The following is an 18,009-nucleotide window of genomic DNA, read 5'->3' as shown; positions in this document are numbered from 1 at the left end:
TTTCCTGGCAATTCCAGTATCTGCCATTCAGAAGCCATTTTTGCCAGGAGAGAGAGGTACAGAGGATCTCAACAACAGTGCAGGTTGGATACAAAAACCAAGAGAGTCTTTGGGAATTGTCCCTACTAGCTGCCAAGGCCATCCTGGGAAGAGTGTGACATGATTCCCCCACGCCAGGTGCTAAACCCGTCATCCCACCTACTCTTTACCTTCTCCTTGGTTTCCAGGGTTTCTGGATCCACTTTGCGCATGAAGTTGGTCTCGGTGCTGACATAATAGTCTCCCTTGTACACCACGTAGTTCACACTGGAGTTATCCGTTGGCCCTGAAGCAAAATCCCAGAGTAATGCAGATGCATTAAGCTCACGTCTCACTACAGCAAGTTAGGCATATTTAAACAAATAAATCAATTTCCCTAACCACGCAACTCCCTTTCAGGACAGGCAGATTAAAAACATCTCAGTGATTGACAGCAGCACACAGGGCGCTCCCTATGCAGGTGAGTTCATGCCAAAGAACAAAGACTTGTTTTTAAGCCAAACCAAAGAAGTCTGATCCCTTTTGGTTCAGGTACTAGTAAGTCATTGTGCAGGCTCATTTCAGTTTCTTGCAACTAAAGGAAACTGAGGATATTACAAACGGAATCATGCAGACCTGAGGGAAAGGCAACCCCTGGCAAGGGCTGAAATGCCCTTTATTATAAGGCCAGACAACCAGTTGCCAGTATTTATCAGAAAGTATGAGCAGAGAACCCAGACTGCACTGTGTATAGGAGGCCAGGCCAGCAATGTAAAAAGCAGAAGCAGGACCCATAGTGGGACGATGCAATTCAAAGGGAATGCAAGGGGCACTGGCCAATCACTTGGGACATTAGTGGGACTGGACAAAATAACAGGAAATGTACAAAAGGGAATTATCTGGCACTGACATCTATCAGGAGTTGGTGGGCAGGGGTGGGGTGGAGGTGCAAGAGGAATTGATTGGAGGAGACCTGGGAGGCATTTTCCACCTCAACTTCACCAGAACCTTGTCTACACTAGAGAAGAAATCAGTTTGTAACTGAATTGGATGCACTGAAACAGTTTAAGACAAACATTTCGGCACCAACATGTGAAACGGATTGGTTTCACCCTGCACTCACACTAGCGTTGTCCTAAACCATTTCAGCTGCAGTGGCCACTGAGTATCTGCCTACAATTCCTAGCCCAGCTCCTGGAAGCATTCTAGATTGCAGAAGGCTATCAAAATGAACCAGTGGCTCTTTGACTGGTTATTAAACCCACTGACAGATGGCCTGTCTAATTATTTATTAGACCAGTTAGGGCATTTCTAGGTGGAGACACAAGTGTTCTACAAATGTTCTAGAGGCTTTAACCAATTTAATCTCTCCAGTGTGGACCAGGCCAAAGGAGCAGCCAGTGTGCCACCGATTTTCTGGGAACGGATGGGTTGCAGGCAGGCTGAGCTGTGTTTGCTGTCTTCATACTGGAAAGTCTGCGATTCACTCAGGAGATGTTAACTAACTGGCAGTGGGGCTGAGGAGTTCCAGGAAATCCCCTGCCGGCAGTGGGGCCTGGGAAGCTCCATGGAATCCCCCACTGGCAGTGGGGGCTGGGGAGCCCCGGGGAATCCCCTGCCACCCACGGGGGCTGGAGAGCTCTGAGGAATCCCTTGCCATCCACAGGGGCTGGGGAGCTAAGGGGAATCCCCCGCCACACATGGGGGCTCGGGAGCTCCGGTGAATCCCTCGTCACACACGGGGGTTTGGGAGCTCCGGCGAATCCCCTGCCTTCAATGGGGGCTGGGGAGCTCTGGGGAATCCCCCACCACCCTGCAGGACTGAGAGCTGGAGTGTGGGGGGCAGCTGGGATGGTCTTCCACTGCTGTGGCGGCTGGACTGCTGCGGGGCCCCAATATCACAGAGGTCACAGAATCTGTGACTTCCACGACCTCCGTGACGTACTCATAGCCTTAACTATCATCCAACAGCTAATGGTATTTCCACTTGTGTGTGCCATCCTCTCCTCACCCATATCACCCTCCCGCCCCTTACCACAGGAAGGAAAGGAATAGCCTACATACCCTAAAAGCTTAGCAGGGCATGCGGCTTTCAAGACAGGTTTGTATCAAAAAGAATGGAGGATTGTGTAATGCTCATTACAGCGCCCTCCAGGGTGTTCCTCATGAGAGGAGATGCAGGATTTACACAACTCTTGGAACGAGATGAATCAAATTTTATAACAAACCCCAAAATTAAGTAAAGGGCATCAAAGAGACCAATGGTGAGAGATGCTGAGCTACCCAGGGCTCCCATCAATTTCACCTGTAGCTGTGTGTGCCCCTAGTACCTCTGAAGACCAGACCCACGGTGCACAAACATTTTAGTGAGCTACATTTCTGATTTTGGGTGAAAACAACATGGGGGGGAGGGGAGCCAAAATCTCAAGTTAAGTGTGTCTATTTCAGATGGGTTTGGCTCAGAGTTGTTTCTTCAGAGGGGTGAACCCCACAGAAACATGACCACTCAAAGCAAAACCACTACAACTTCCACACAGCTCCCTTCAAACATAAAAGCTGTTCCTCCAGGCAAATATCACCCACTTGGGATGCATACCACCTCCAAGAACATTGTTTTCAGCTAAGGAACATACTTACGTGGCATCTCAAACCACGATATGAAGCGCCCAAAGATGCTCTTGCATGGGTCCGGCATAGCCAGGGTTCCAAACTCCGAGACCATGATCCGATTGTGCCGGCTGTTAGTCACATAGGAATCACTTTGCAGGAACTTGCTCCTGTAAGTCACGATGCCGTTTTCCAGTTGGAACTGATGCAGCAGGGCCATGCCATCAAACCAATGGTTAAATCTTCCAGCAGAACAGAGAAACAAAATCATAGAAAGAAGGCTCAGTGTGGTGCCACATCCTCCCATGCCTTCTCCTAAATTCCTGGTGTTTGTTATGATCAGTGCTATAATCTGAGAACCGGATCCTACAAACACTTTTTGTGTGTGCAAGTGGAAGAGAGCATGAATGCAATGGAAAAACTCAGACATGCAGCTACTCATGTGCCACTTTGTGTCTGAAGGCTTGGGGTCCAAGTTTACAGACACGCTAAAATTCTCAAAAGCATCTGAGGGTTTGTCTACACAGCAACTGATAGCAAGTCTTGGACCCCAGGTGCTAAAAATAGCTGTGCAGACATTTGGGCTCAGGTTAGAGCTCAGGCTCTAAAACAGGGGTGGTCAACCTGTGTCTCCGGAGCCACGTGCGGCTCTTCAGAAGTTAACATGCGGCTCCTTGTACAGGCACCGATGCCGGGGCTGGAGCTACAGGCACCAACTTTCCAAGGTGCTGGGGAGTGCTCACTGCTCAATCCCTGGCTCTGCCACAGGCCCTGCCCCCACTCCACCCCTTTCCACGCCCTCCCTTGATCCTGCTGTACCCTCACTCCTCCCCTGCCCGAGCCTCCTGCACACCACGAAACAGCTGATCGGGAGGTGTGGGGAGGGAGTGGGAGGCGCTGGTGGGCAGGAGGTGCTGGGAGCTGGAGAGGAGCTGATGGGGGGCTGCTGATTTATTACTGTGGTTCTTTGGCAACATACATTGGTAAATTCTGGCTCCTTCTCTGGCTCAGGTTGGCCACCCCTGCTCTACAGCCTGGAGGTGGGGAGAGGCTTCAGAGCCCAAGCCCAAACATCTGCACAGCTGTTTTTAGTGATGTAAGCGAGACATGAGAAGTAATTCTGCTTTACTCCGTGCTGATTAGGCCTCAAATGGAGTACAGTGTCCAGTTCTGGGCACCACATTTCAGGAAAGACTGGACAAATTGGAGAAAGTACAGAGAAGAGCAACAAAAATGAAGGAAGGTCTAGAAAACACGACCTATGAGGGCAGATTGAAAAAATTGGGTGTGTTTAGTCTGGAGAAGAGAAGACCGAGATGGGACATGATAACAGTTTTCAAGTACATAAAAGAGGGAGAAAAAATGTTCTTTTTAACTGCGAGGATAGGACAAGAAGCAATGGGCTTAGGCCTTGTCTACACTACAAAGTTGCAGCGCTGGTGAGGGGGTTACAGCGCTGCAACTTAGGATGTGTACACACCTGCAGGGCATCACCAGCGCTGCAACTCCCTGTTTGCAGCGCTGGCCGTACACCCGGTCGTGCCTCGGGTGTAGAGGATCCAGCGCTGGATCACCAGCGCTGGTCATCAGGTGTAGACACTCACCAGCATTTTTTTTGACCTCCGTGGAATAAGCAGGTATCCCAGCATACCTGAGGAAGCCTCTCTGGTAATTAAGCAAACTCCACTGCCCTCCAAGCAGGTCTCCTTCCCCGCTGTGTGCTCTGGCGTTCCCCGACCCCCCCTCCAAGCAGGTCTCCTTCCCCGCGGTGTGCTCTGGCGTTCCCCGACCCCCCCTCCAAGCAGGTCTCCTTCCCCGCGGTGTGCTCTGGCGTTCCCCGACCCCCCCTCCAAGCAAGTCTCCTTCCCTGCGGTGTGCTCTGGCATTCCCCGACCCACCCTCCAAACAGGTCTCCTTCCCCGCGGTGTGCTCTGGCGTTCCCTGACCCCCCCCCTCCAAGCAGGTCTCCTTCCCCGCGGCGTGCTCTGGCGTTCCCCGACCCCCCCTCCAAGCAGGTCTCCTTCCCCGCGGTGTGCTCTGGCGTTCCCCGACCCCCCCTCCAAACAGGTCTCCTTCCCCGCGGTGTGCTCTGGCGTTCCCCGACCCCCCCTCCAAGCAAGTCTCCTTCCCCGCGGTGTGCTCTGGCGTTCCCCAACCCCCCCTTCAAGCAGGTCTCCTTCCCCGCTGCTTGCTCTGGCGTTCTCCGACCCCCACTCCAAGCAGGTCTCCTTCCCCGCGGTGTGCTCTGGCGTTCCTCGACCCCCCCTCCAAGCAGGTATCCAGCCCCGCGGTGTGCTCTGGCGTTCCCCAACCCCCCCTCCAAGCAGGTATCCAGCCCCGCGGTGTGCTCTGGCGTTCCCCGACCCCCCCTCCAAGCAGGTCTCCTTCCCCGCGGTGTGCAACAGCGCTGCAGCGTGGCCACATCTAACACCACTTGCAGCGCTGGTTGCTGTAAGTGTGGCCACTCTGCAGCGCTGGCCCTATACAGCTGTACTAATACAGCTGTAACAACCAGCGCTGCAAAATTGTAGATGTAGACATACCCTTAAATTGCAGGAAGGGCGGTTTAGGTTGGACATTAGGAAAAACTTCCTGTCAGGGTGGTTAAGCATTGGAATAAATTGACTAGGGAGGTTGTTGAATCTCCCTTATTGGAGGTTTTTAAGAGCAGGTTGGACAAACACCTGTCAGGGATGGTCTAGATAATACGTGTCCTGCCATGAGTGCAGGGGACTGGACTAGATGACTTCTTGAGGTCCCTCCCAGTCCTATGATTCTATGAAGCACAACAAGCCCCATGAGTCTGGCTGTAGACCCAGGCTCTGACACTTGCTGCCACAGGCTGCCACTTGCAGTATAGATGTATCCCAAGGGAAAGTCTATACTGGAATAAAAAACCTGCGGCATGGCCATGGCTCTCTCGGATCAGCTTACTAGAGCTTACAGAAGTTGGGCTGCAGGGCTAAAAATTGCTGCGTAGACCTTTGGTTCTGGGCTGGAACCTGGACTCTGTGTCCCTTCTAATATGTGGGGTCCTGGAGCTCAGTTTCCAGCATAAGCCCAAATGTCTGTGCTGCAATTTTACAGCCCCACAGCATAAGCCCAATGAGCCCGTCAGCTGACCTGGGCCAGCCACGGGTGTTTAATTGCTGTGTAGAGGTACCCTAAGTGGCTTAAGCGTCTCAGGGCTTAGCTACACTCAAAACTCCAAAGCGCTGCTACAGGAGTGCTCCCGCGGCAGCGCTTTGACGTGCGAGTGTGGTTGCAGCCAGCGCTGGGAGAGAGCTCTCCCAGCGCTGCAGGTACTCCACCTTCCCGTGGGGATTAGCTTGCAGCGGTGGGAGCTGCGCTCCCTGCCTGGGGCACTGTTTACAATGGCACTTTGCAGCACTGTATCTTGCTGCACTCAGGGGGGTGTTTTTTTCACACTCCTGAGCGAGAAAGTTGCAGCGCTGTAAAGCGCCAGTGTAGCCAAGGCCTAAGTCTCCTTTCCAAAAGTGACTTTAGGCACCAAGACGCCTGAGTACCATTCACTTTCGATGACTCAAGCTCCTAAGTGCCTAAGTGTCTTTTGAAAATGGGCCTTGGTGCTTTTAAAAACATTACCCACAAGCTTTCATTGACTGAAACAATGTTGTTCTACAAAGCCCCTGCATGCTTATGGTGCTGCAGAAATAGAACACATATTAGGGCTTGTCTTCACTAACACTTAGGCCTTGGCTACACCCACACTTTACAGCGCTGCAACTGGGGTGTGAAAAAACACCCCCCTGAGCGCTGCAAGATACAGCGCTGTAAAGCGTCAGTGTAATCAGGGCAGCAGCGCTGGGAGCGCGGCTCCCAGCGCTGCACGCTACACCCGTAAGGGATGTGGTTTACATGCAGCGCTGGGAGAGCTCTCTCCCAGCGCTGCCGCTCTGACTACGCTCACACTTCAAAGCGCTGCCGGGGCAGTGCTTTGACATTCCAAATGTAGCCATACCCTCAGCGCATGGCAAGCTGGGGTGTCAATCTATCCCCAGGAGCCTGCTGTGTGCTGAATGTCTAACCATTCCCTAGTACGCTTTGATCTACTCCTGTTTTGTTATTTAAAGCCCCTTGAGCAAGAAACAATCTGGGAGCAAAGGGCCAAACTACAGCACTTTACAGAATTCCATGCCCTCCACAGAGAAGGTGCTCTGCCAGGCCTTTTGAAGACGACCAGTTTTTCAGAGGTAGAACATCAGGTACGCTGATCTCCATCAGCCACTCTTGTTCCCATCCAGTCAATGTGAAGATGCTACACAGACAGCTTAGTGTAATCAGGATGGCAAATGATGCCTGGGATTGCATGGTGGGAGTGGGAAGTGGCTGTTACAGACAGAGCACTGAGAGTCAGGATGTCATCCCCAGCTTTGTTAGCTCATGACGTGGCCTTCAGCTGGTCACAGCCTCTGTGTCCCCACCTTTAAACTGTGGAAAAACACCTTCCTACTTCCTACGAGGATTAATGAATGGGGCTAGTAAAGGTGCTGAAAGCTTCTAGATGAGGGAAGAATTTGCATTAGAAGAATGGGATCTACAGGCATTTCCTCATGGTCACACATCTTCAGAGCTAAGGAAGGCCCCTAATGGCTGCGACGCATTTGTGAAGGTGCATTCTAGGTTTGAGCAACCCCAGCCTGGAATCATTAGAAAGTACGATCAAATCTGGACTTACTTCTCCTTTCCAAACTCAAACTTCCCAGGCCCGTTCCTTAGCAGGCTGCCATTAAGCCACTTGGGAATGTGCCCTTTGACCTTTGTCAGGATGGGCTGAGGAGTCTCTTCCACACTTCTCATCAGGGGGGAGATGCATTGCAAACCCTTCCGGTTGCTGAAGGTGACCGGCTCCTGTTGTGGGCTCGGCAGAACGTCCTTTAGAACTACAAAGAACAAACAAGAAGTTAGGAAACAGCAAGCAACTAAGGCCCTTAGTGCTAAAAGCTAGACCCTGACAGCCACCAGCCTAGATACCTGCAACTTGGGCTTGGAGTTCTACGACAAAAGCATCCTGCAAACAACCAGAATGTAATGGATGTTCAGAATAAAGCTCTGCTTCAAAGTGTCTGTCAGCCATGGAGAGCTGAAAATTCAGTGCATTAAATCTTACTGCGATTAATCCAGCACAGACACCTGCAAGGTGCTTTTTTTATGTTGCAGAGAGGGAGGAGATGAACTTTTCAGGAAGATTCAGCTAAAATAATTGATTTGAACATGTAACAACAAGAAGTGAGGGATACAGATATTTGTTACGACCACCTAGAGACAGAGATTACAATGTGCCCAGAAATAAATAGGTTGCAACCTAAATAAAGAAAACACAAAGTGGTGCTTATAGATTCCCCAGCAAACCTCATGCTGAACTCCTCCAAAAGCTCCGCTCTTCCACCAACACCAGTGCAAGAGGGTCTATTACAGATTCTATGCAGGCAGCTAGGTCTTCCCTCTGAGTGATGGTTCATTGCACTACCAGGTGGGCTGGGAACAATGCAGGTAAGGAAAGCAATACAGAGGAGCCACCTTAGCACTACTAGACCAGACCCAGGCTCAGCCAGCCTGGGAGCAGCGTGCAGACTACATGCTCAGTCCTGTGGGTTTCCAAGGAGTGATGGGAGATGATGCATCGGTGCAGGGCAGTACCTCTCAGTCAAGCTGTTGAGGCTCCATTATAAAATGTGTTTCTCTGTTCACCTAGATACCTTGGTAATGGGTGCATTAGAAATGCAGAGGAGACTGGCCACAGGGGAACATTTTTGTACAGCTTGTTACGTAGTTAACTGGCTCCCATGGCCCCAGGGTAGCTCTGAACACACACTGTAAAGGCACAAAGAGCAGGAGAGCAAGATCACAATGTTCATGCCCTAGGGGATACGTGCAGCTTCTCAGAGATGCAACAAGTCAGATGTCGCACATGACTCGGTGGGTGGGGAAAGGGCACATCTGAGTATCTGCCGGGGATGTGCCTAGTCACATCTAGGGCTTGGCTACACGGGAGAGTTACAGCACTGGTGATGGCTTTACAGCGCTGTAACTTACTCACCGTCCACACTTGCAAGGCACATCCAGCGCTGTATCTCCCTGGCTACAGCGCTGGCTGTACTCCATCTCTGCCTGGGGAATAACGACTGCAGCGCTGGTGATCCAGTGCTGCTCCACCAGTGTGGCCACCAAAAGCGCTGTTATTGGCCTCCAGAGGTATTCGGAGGTATCCCAGAATGCCTATTCAGCCACTCTGCTCATCAGTTCGAACTCTACTGCCCTGGCCTCAGGTGACCCGCCCTTTAAATGCCCCGGGAATTTAAAAAATCCCCTTCCTGTTTGCTCAGCCAGGTGTGGAGTGCAATCTTTCCAGGTGACCATGCCTCCACACACCAAACGAGCCCCAGCATGGAGCAATGGCGAGTTGCTGGACCTCATCAGTGTTTGGGGGGAAGAAGCTGTACAGTCCCAGCTGCGCTCCAGCCGTAGGAATTACGATACCTATGGGCAGATATCAAGGGCCATGCTGGAAAGGGGCCATGACTGGGACGCGCTGCAGTGCAGGGTTAAAGTGAAGGAGCTGCGGAGTGCCTATTGCAAAGCCCGCGAGGGAAACCGCCGCTTTGGCGCTGCTCCCACGACCTGCCATTTTTACAAAGAGCTGGACGCGATACTTGGTGGTGACCCCAAGGACCAAGATGGACACTTCAGAGCGGGGGGGCGGGGAAGGCGGAGGAGGAGCAGGAGTGGGGGGAGGAGGAAACCGAGAGTGAGGGTACTGGGGTGGGGGGAGACACCCCGGAGTCCCAGGAGGCATGCAGCCAGGAGCTCTTCTCAAGCCAGGAGGAAGGCAGCCAGTCGCAGCAGCCGTTACTTGGTGAAGGACAAGCAGAGGAGCGGGTTCCTGGTAAGCAGCTTTAATTTTCAGGATGAAAATGTTTTGAGAGAGGAGTGGGGGTTAGGGTTGCATGCCTGCATGCCTAGATGTGGAATAGCCCATTGATGTGGTCTATCACGTCACGGTAATCGGCCTCAGTAATCTCTTCAAAAGTTTCAGCCAGAGCGGGGGCAATGCACTTGCGGATTGTTTATAGGGAGAGCCACCGTGGTCCTTGTCCCAGTCACGCTAACTCGTCCGATCCACTGTGCCGCGAGGGGTGGGGGGACCATGGCTGCACACAGGCAAGCTGCATAGGGGCCAGGGCGGAATCCGCATTGCTGTAGAAGACCCTCCCGCCCTTCCCAGGTGACCCGCAGCAGCGAGATATCTTCCAGGATCAACTCCTGTGGAAAATGTTGGGAGAGTGTTCAGTGTAGGTGCCCCCTGCTGCAGCTGTTTGTTTTCCCCAATGCACAGAAACCCCAGTACAGTCCTGAAGCAATCAGTCTCCCTTACTCACCATTTCGGGGCTCCTGTGGGTTATGTGCGCTCTCTTTGGTATGGGAAAATTATGCTAAAGTGAAAACTGTAAACTCCTTCACTGTGTGGGAATAACTGTCTGAGATATAAACAACGCTGCCTCTGTTATGTGTTGCCTTTTTTGCCTTTCCACAAGCAATCTTGGTTCTCGGCTGCCCATGTTATCAACAGCTCAAAGACTCCAAAACCTCCGGAAGAAGCCACAAAAAAGCAAAGACGACCTGCTGAAAGCAGTTATGAATCACTCTGCCAGAGAGAATCAAAAAGTGCAGGACTGGAGGGAAAGGGAAAGCAGGATCCGCCAGAGAAACACAGTGGCCAGGAAGAAAAGCACAAAGCAGCTGATAAGCATCCTGGCTTGCCAAGCGGACTCTATCCAGGTGCTTGTAGCCATGCAGGCAGAGCAGTACTGCACCGCCCCCCCATCCCAAAGCTCTTTCCCTTGTGCCCCAATGTCAACTCAAAACCCCTTTCCCCAGCATCCAGGTTCTTACCTCCACCAGCTGCCTCAAACACCTATACGTTCACCAACCAGCCCTGAGAACTACGACCCTTACCCTCTGCACTCAGCCCCCATCACCATGCAGTATAGGCATCCTGAAATGCAGCAGTAATTGCACAGCACTCCAGAAAGGACATATTCAAACCTGTGACTGTACAGTTTCCCACCACACCCCCCTGCCCTTTTAGGTTCCCAAAATGTTGTGTGTTTGTCAATAAGTTATTTTCTTTTCAATAAATGAATTATTGGCTTTGAAAACAGTCTTTAATATTGCAGAAAGTCAAAGATACCTTAGCCCAGGAAAGAAAGAGGCACTGCAAATCAGCTTAGGAAAAACAGATTCCTATTAACATTGTAACCACTGCACTTCACTCCCCTGCAAGGCACCAAACATTACTGTTGGTTTTCAGCCTCAAATTCCTCCCTCAAGGCATCCCTGATCCTTGAAGCCCTGTGCTGGGCCTCTCTAGTAGCCCTGCTCTCTGGCTGTGCAAATTCAGCCTCTAGGCATTGAACCTCGGAGGCCCATGCCTGACTGAATGTTTCACCCTTCCCTTCACAAATATTATAGAGGGTACAGCACGCGGATATAACCGCAGGGATCCTGCTTTCCCCCAAGTCTAGCTTCCCATACAGAGATCGCCAGCACCCTTTTAAATGGCCAAAAGCACACTCCACAGTCATTCGGCAACGACTCAGCCTGTAGTTGAACCGGTCCTTGCTTCTGTCAAGCTTCCCTGTGTACGGTTTCATGAGCCAAGGCATTAACAGGTAAGTAGGGTCTCCAAGGATCACAATGGACATTTCAACATCCCCTACTGTGATCTTCCGGTCTGGGAAAAAAGTCCCTGCCTGTAACTTCCTGAACAGGCCAGTGTTCTGAAAGAGGCGTGCATCATGCACCTTTCCAGGCCAGCCTGTGTTAATATCAATGAAACGCCCACAGTGATCCACAAGCGCCTGGAGAACCATAGAGAAATACCCCTTCCGATTAATGTACTCGGATGCTAGGTGGGCTGGTGCTAGAATAGGAATATGCGTCCAGTCTATTGCCCCTCCACAGTTATGGAAACCCATTTGTGCAAAGCCATCCACAATGTCTGCACGTTCCCCAGAGTCACAGTTCTTCTTAGCAGGATGCGATTAATGGCCCTGAAAACTTGCATCAAAACTATTCCAACGGTCGACTTTCCCACTCCAAACTGGTTCCCGACTGATCGGTAGGTGTCTGGAGTTGCCAGCTTCCAGACTGCAATAGCCACCCACTTCTCCACCGGCAGGGCAACTCTCAATCTCGTGTCCTTGCGCTGCAGGGTGGGGGCAAGCTCAGCACACAGTCCCATGAAAGTGGCTTTTCTCATCTGAAAGTTCTGCAGCCACTGCTCGTCATCCCAGACTTCCATGACGATGTGATCCCACCACTCAGTGCTTGTTTCCCGAGTCCAAAAGCGGCGTTCCGCAGTGCTGAGCATTTCCGTGAATGCCAGAAGCAATTTAGTGTCGTACACGTCAGGCGACTCGCTATCATCGTCGGACTCCTCATCACTTTGATCATAAGGAATAGCTCAGCTGCCAAACGTGATGTGCTGGCGAGACTCGTCAGCATACTCCTCAGCAGTTCGGGCTCCATTTCCCACAGAAATCGCGCTGCACAGAAACCATTGAGAGAGTCAAGATGGCACCAAACGTGGACGGAAAAACAGGGATTGCTGGGATGTGACGCGATGCATCATGGGGCATTGGGACAGGAAGCAGAATGATACGCACCCTCCATCCCCTTCCCACAACCCACGGAGCTAAAACGGGATGAGGTGCTCTGTGGGATATCTGCCCATAATGCACCACTCCCAACACCACTGCAAATGCTGCAAATGTGGCCACACTGCAGTGCTGGTAGCTGTCAGTGTGGCCACACTCCAGCGCTTTCCCTACACAGCTGTACGAAGACAGCCGTAATTCCTAGCGCTGCACACCTGCAAGTGTAGCCAAGCCCCTAGGCAAAAAGCACTTTAGTTCCCTAACAGTCATGCCTGCTACTTGCTGTTGAAAACCAAGAAGGATTAGCTTTGTTTGTAAAAAATAAAACAAACTCTCTGTATGGGTGCTGACTGGGATATGGGATTGGTCACCTCCATAAAAGCCACCTTTAGAACAAACAGGCTTCTCTCAAACTGGGCATGCATTTGTCATGCAAGACCCCTTTTCAATCGTGGCACCAGCAGATCACCTGCTAGGCAGAAAGTCCCCTGTGCTGCAATAACTGTAGAACAAAGGTCAACTGCATCTTAGCAGATTTCTCCTCCATTTTAGATTGCATTCTTTCCCCTTGTTGTGGCACTGTTCTCTATTAAGGCTCCTGTTTCTTACCAGCTCTGAAAGCCAGACAGCTTCCCCTCCATGTGGGTGATGCCAGTGTACAGGATTAGATGTACAAAGCTGTTTAACCCTGAGTGGGTAACCAAAGGCAGAACTTGCCCCAGGGATATCACTGCTGTATGAGGTATTACTGTTTTGGCAATGCAATTAGTTTGTACTTTATCAACTCTTAACTTACAGCAAGGAGCCCTATAACCCTGTAAACTATTTCCTTGCCCTCCATTCTGGTAAGCTAGCTACTGAGACAACCTAACTCTAGCCATAGTCTAGATTCTGTCCTTCTCACCTACACTCAGAGCTCACTCCCTTCCCCATTTCTCAATCCGCAGATGTGTGCATCTCTCTCCTCAGCTCAGCCACACCTGCCTTGAGGCAACAGTCCCAGTGCCCAGTAAGTGCAATCCTTCCACCATTCAGCCACTGTGGAGACAATGCTGTGCTGCCTCTCAGCTGCTCTCCTTAGCATCATGCAAAAGGTACTGTTAGTATCTAATATTTGTATGGCAGGAGCACCTATATCAGGCTCCACTGTGCCAGGCACTGTACACACTTGTAAGAAAAAGATAGACCCTGCTCCAAAAAGCTTTTAAGCGTCTAAGTATGCTAGGCTTTTAAGAACCTAGGGATTCCAGCTAGCTTAGGAAGCAGGGCTGGTGGCATAGCACATAGAGTGACTCCATACACGCCAGTTCTGAGAAGGTGAATGGCCTTTACTGGAAGAATGCTTCGATTCACAGTATCGCCACTAACTTCTCTTGCTGCTCTATGGCCCCGTTTAAGGATGTATACAGTGGGGCCATCTTGGCCATTAAACAGACAAGAGGGAATTTTAGAAAGAAAAGAAAATCCCATTTTCGAGCATTCTCATTGTCTCTACAGGGCAAGGGTTTGACCATAAAAATCAGTCTGGTTCCATTGTCCATGCTGGTCTCATTCCCATGCCTTTGTTGTCAGTTGCATCCAATCGAAGCCTTCATGGAAATTAGAGTGACACCCGCACAGCAGCAGCATCTGATTCCTCCATTGATTTGCACTGTGCTGTTGCTGAGATATCACGAAGATAAGGACCCTAGAAATACATAACTGGAAAGGCAGACCCCAAAATGGGTGCAGAACAATGAGACCGTCGGCAACGATTAGTAGGGTCAAGTCAGGAGAAATCCTCTTCCCACGATAGCTCTATAAAGTCAATAACTTCCCAGGCAGGAAAGGCTTTGACATCTCATTTACAAGCCCAGCATGCTGATTCCGTGCCTGGACTGGAGAGGGGAAGGATGGCCTGTGTGCTTGACTCTAGTTCAATTCCCTGCTCTGCCACAGAATTCCTGTGAGACCTCAGACAAATCACACAGGGTGTATTTACGCTGCAGCTGGAAGCAGGTAGACAGATTCACACTAGCTCTATTCAAGCTAATGCATTAAAGGTAGCAGTGTGGACCTTGTGACATGGGTGGCAGCTTGGGCTAACAACCTGAGTCCAATCCTGCCCAGTCCCTGGGGTCCAAGCTCAGGTGGCTAGCCTGTGTCCACACTGCTATTTTTAGCACACTAGTGTTGGTGTCACTAAGCATAACCCTACATAACTCGGGAGGGTGGAAGGCCACAAGAGTATGGAGCCTTCCTGGTTTTAGGCCTCAGCAGACAAGAGTCCCTCCATGTTTGAACTTTAATCGACCTAAAAGGCCAGGTGTAACAGCCGTTATCAGTTGCAACAGTTCTAACTGGTCTAAAGCAGAAATAATGAGGCTTGTGCACCTTTAGCAGAAGGACAAGATAACTTGCAGAAGGAAAACTTACTAACGAGCTGCTGCGGCCAAGATTACTTAATGCACCTGTGCTTACGGAATTGCTACAGGGGGAGGAAGGAGGAGGAGGGAGGGGAAACGGGGGATTGCTAGTCAGTGAGAAAAGTTCTCATGGATATAAAGGAGCAGACTGCTTGTTTTAGGTGTGCTTGATCTGAGTCAATCTCCCTGCACCGCTTTGAGATCTCAAATAAACTTGGTTTGCTTCTCCACCCTGGTGTGTTTATTGGCGTGGCACACCAGGCAACGGACCCCCCCCGCTGTTGCTTGGCCTCAGGCAGTTACCTGCCGGCAACACTAGCTCAGGCCTCACTAGCGTGAGTCTGTCTACCCAGACTGGGAAGTTCGCTCCCAGTTGCAATGTAGAGATACTGTTAGTCTCTCTGGGACTCAGTTCCTCACCTGTATCTCCATGATCTGTGCAGAGGTAATAAAGCCAAAACTCTTGGCATGGCAATCCTGCTGCCTGCCAGAAGAGCTTACTAGGGAGTTAGACCCAGATTGCCTAAGGTATTTAGGCCCTAACTCCTACTGAAATTAATGGGAGTTAGGTTCCCAAGTACCTTTGAGGATCTGGGCTTTAGTCTTGTTATCCAAAGACCACATAGGCCTTCAGATGGGAGCATCAGAATCCTGGAACTGTTCTGTATCCCTAGCAGTGCAAAAGCTTGGCATGGGAGTGACCAACTCTCCATAAGGGGCCTGGTTGCACAGTATTAGCATCTGATTCCTGAGGTGGAATCAGCCAGCCCCATGCCTACATATTACAGCATCAGAGCTGAACAGTGAATAAAACCTGCTGCAACAATCCTGTTTTCAAGGTATTTCCACTATACCTGTCACTGTCCTATCTGAGTCTTAGTTTTTAAACCTATCCATGTAGGTGGTTCTGCCATAGACCCAAATTCTCTCTCCTTTCTCATCACTTTCCGGTAAAGTATTTTTAAAAGAGTCCCTGATTACATCATCTTATGCTGTAAAGACAACAGTTAGTGCCATGCACAGCAACAGAAAACAAGCTGAACACAGATGCCTGATATGAGATGGACTGTCCTCCAGCTGAAGTCTTTAAATCAAGACCAGACATCTTTTTAAAAGATCCACTTCCCTTCAACCACAAGGTATTGTGTTGGATGCAGGAATGGCTAGGTACAATTCTTCAGCCTGCATTATGCAGAAGGTCAGAATGGATGATCACAATGGTTTCCTCTGGCTAAGAACTATATACACAAAACGATGGGGTTTAAATTAGCTGTTACAACTCAAGAACAATATCTTGGAGTCATTGGGGATAGTTCTCTGAAAACATCCACTCACTGTGCAGCAAAGGCCAAGCAAAGCTAACAGGATATTAGGAACCATTAGAAAAGGGATAGATAATAAAACAGAAAATATCATAATGCCACTATATAAATCCATATATGCCCACACCTTGAATACAGTGGGCAGTTCTTCTCATCCCATCTAAAAAAAGATATATTAGAATTGGAAAAAGTACAGAGAAGAGCAATAAAAATTATTAGGAGTATGGAAGTTTCCATACTAGGAGAGGTTAAAAAGATTGGGACTGTTCATCTTAGAAAAGAGATGACTGAAGAGATATGATTGAGATCTATACGCATACATAAAAAAGCATGTATGGTATGGAAAAAGTGAATAGGGAAGTGTTATTTACCCCTTCATATAACACAAGAACTGGGGGTCATCCAATTAAATTAATAGGCAGCAGATTCAAAACGAACAAAAGGAAGTACTTCTTCACAAAATACAGTCAACTTGTGGAACTCATTGCCATGGGATGTAGTGAAGGTCAAAGGTATAACTGGATTCAAAACAGAAGTAGCTGAGTTCACAGAGGATAGATCCATCAATGGCTCCTAGCCAAGATGGTCAGGGACATAATCCCATGCTCCCTGTGTCCCTAAACCTCCAACTACCAGAAGCTGGGACTAGACCACAAGGAATGGATCACTCCAAATTCCCTGTTCTGTTTATTCACTCTGAAGCATTTGGCACTGGTCGGTCAGAACACTGGCAATTGGGCTAGATGGACCATTGGTCTGACCCAGTATGGCCATTCTTATGTTCTTGAAATCTGTGAATCTGGTCTGCACTAAAAAATTGCTCACTGCTAACAATGGATGTCAGTCACAAGTTCAGCATCACAGTTTAACAACTAGCAGAGTCCAAGTGAAATTATGGACATCAGTGATGTTATGTTCACAGCACACAGATAATTAGATAAGCACATAAATACCCTTGCTGAAAGGATGCAACATAACAACACTTCATTCCTTAGAATTCAGAACAATAACACACAAGAACCGCAAAACAGAGAGAGAAAAAACAGACTACTCTCTACAGCAGTGAGACAAAGCTCACCCTATCTTGCTTTAAACTGGCTCTTTCCAGATTTATACCAATTGCACTGACTGCAAGCAGGATCAGAAACCTTGAGCCCCACCTTTAAGTGATAGTTTGCAGCTCCCACATTCCTCAGTCCAGCACAAGTTTTGTTTCAGACACCTGTGGTTAAAACTTAAACCAAGCAGGGGTTCACCAAGGGTTTCCAGAATCATGCTGAAAAGTTTAGATCGCTGTATCTTTGCTGTTAGCCCAGTGCTGGCACCCATTGTCAGCAATGGGCAATTCTTCCTGCTATAGACCGGGATAGAGTGGGCTGAGGTGGTTCATGGTATTATTAAGTCTATGGTAACCCCCACAATGTCCTGGATGCTTTCCTGACATTCAGGAAGGGACAGTGCCTGTCCCCAGAGCTTGCAGTTACACACAGTAGAAAGAGGTATGGGGAAAGGAACCCTTAAAGAGGAAAGGGACGTTGCTTAGTGCACATTGACTAGGAGGCTATTCTGTGTGAAGGGGCAACCTGGAGCCAGCATGCTGGGGCAAGCAGGCAGACAAAGGGAGCAGCCAGACCAGGAATTTGGGCAAAGCACAAGGAGCTGAGCACGTAGGAAGAGATGAGGAAACGTGGTTATTTGAAGAAATAAAATGACATGCAGAGCTTTTCTTGGGCTTTCGACATGCAGCTGGGCCAAGCCCTGAAAGGTAGGAACAGCAAAGATATGATGCAGGAGAATGGAAGTCAGGAGAGCAACAGAAGGGACGCTGGCAGGAGAGCCCAGGTGGGCTGCAGTAGGCTTGGAGGTTGATCCCCCCCCGGCTAACTGAGCTACCTATTTATCCTGTAAGGGGGTGTTGTGTCTTTTGCTCTTTACCCAACAAATGTAATATGAAGGAACTATTTGAGCACAGTTGGG

At 49.8% G+C, this 18,009-nt stretch overlaps 1 protein-coding gene across 5 annotated transcripts in view; it reads right to left on the bottom strand.

The window, feature by feature from the left end:
• Positions 1-18,009, bottom strand: part of BCO2 (beta-carotene oxygenase 2) — an 87,146-nt gene that overhangs the window by 17,616 nt on the left and 51,521 nt on the right. For all 5 annotated transcript variants that reach the window (XM_030538018.1, XM_030538020.1, XM_030538022.1 and 2 more), the window contains 3 exons: positions 7,325-7,529; positions 2,656-2,867; positions 210-325 (listed from right to left, as the gene is read on the bottom strand). In XM_030538018.1, coding sequence (XP_030393878.1) covers positions 210-325; positions 2,656-2,867; positions 7,325-7,529 — 533 coding nt within the window. The remainder of the gene's footprint in view (positions 1-209; positions 326-2,655; positions 2,868-7,324; positions 7,530-18,009) is intronic.

This window comes from Gopherus evgoodei, chromosome 19 (assembly GCF_007399415.2).
Source record: "Gopherus evgoodei ecotype Sinaloan lineage chromosome 19, rGopEvg1_v1.p, whole genome shotgun sequence".
NCBI lineage: Eukaryota > Metazoa > Chordata > Testudines > Testudinidae > Gopherus > Gopherus evgoodei.
This window is presented reverse-complemented; position numbering and strand designations above follow the sequence as displayed.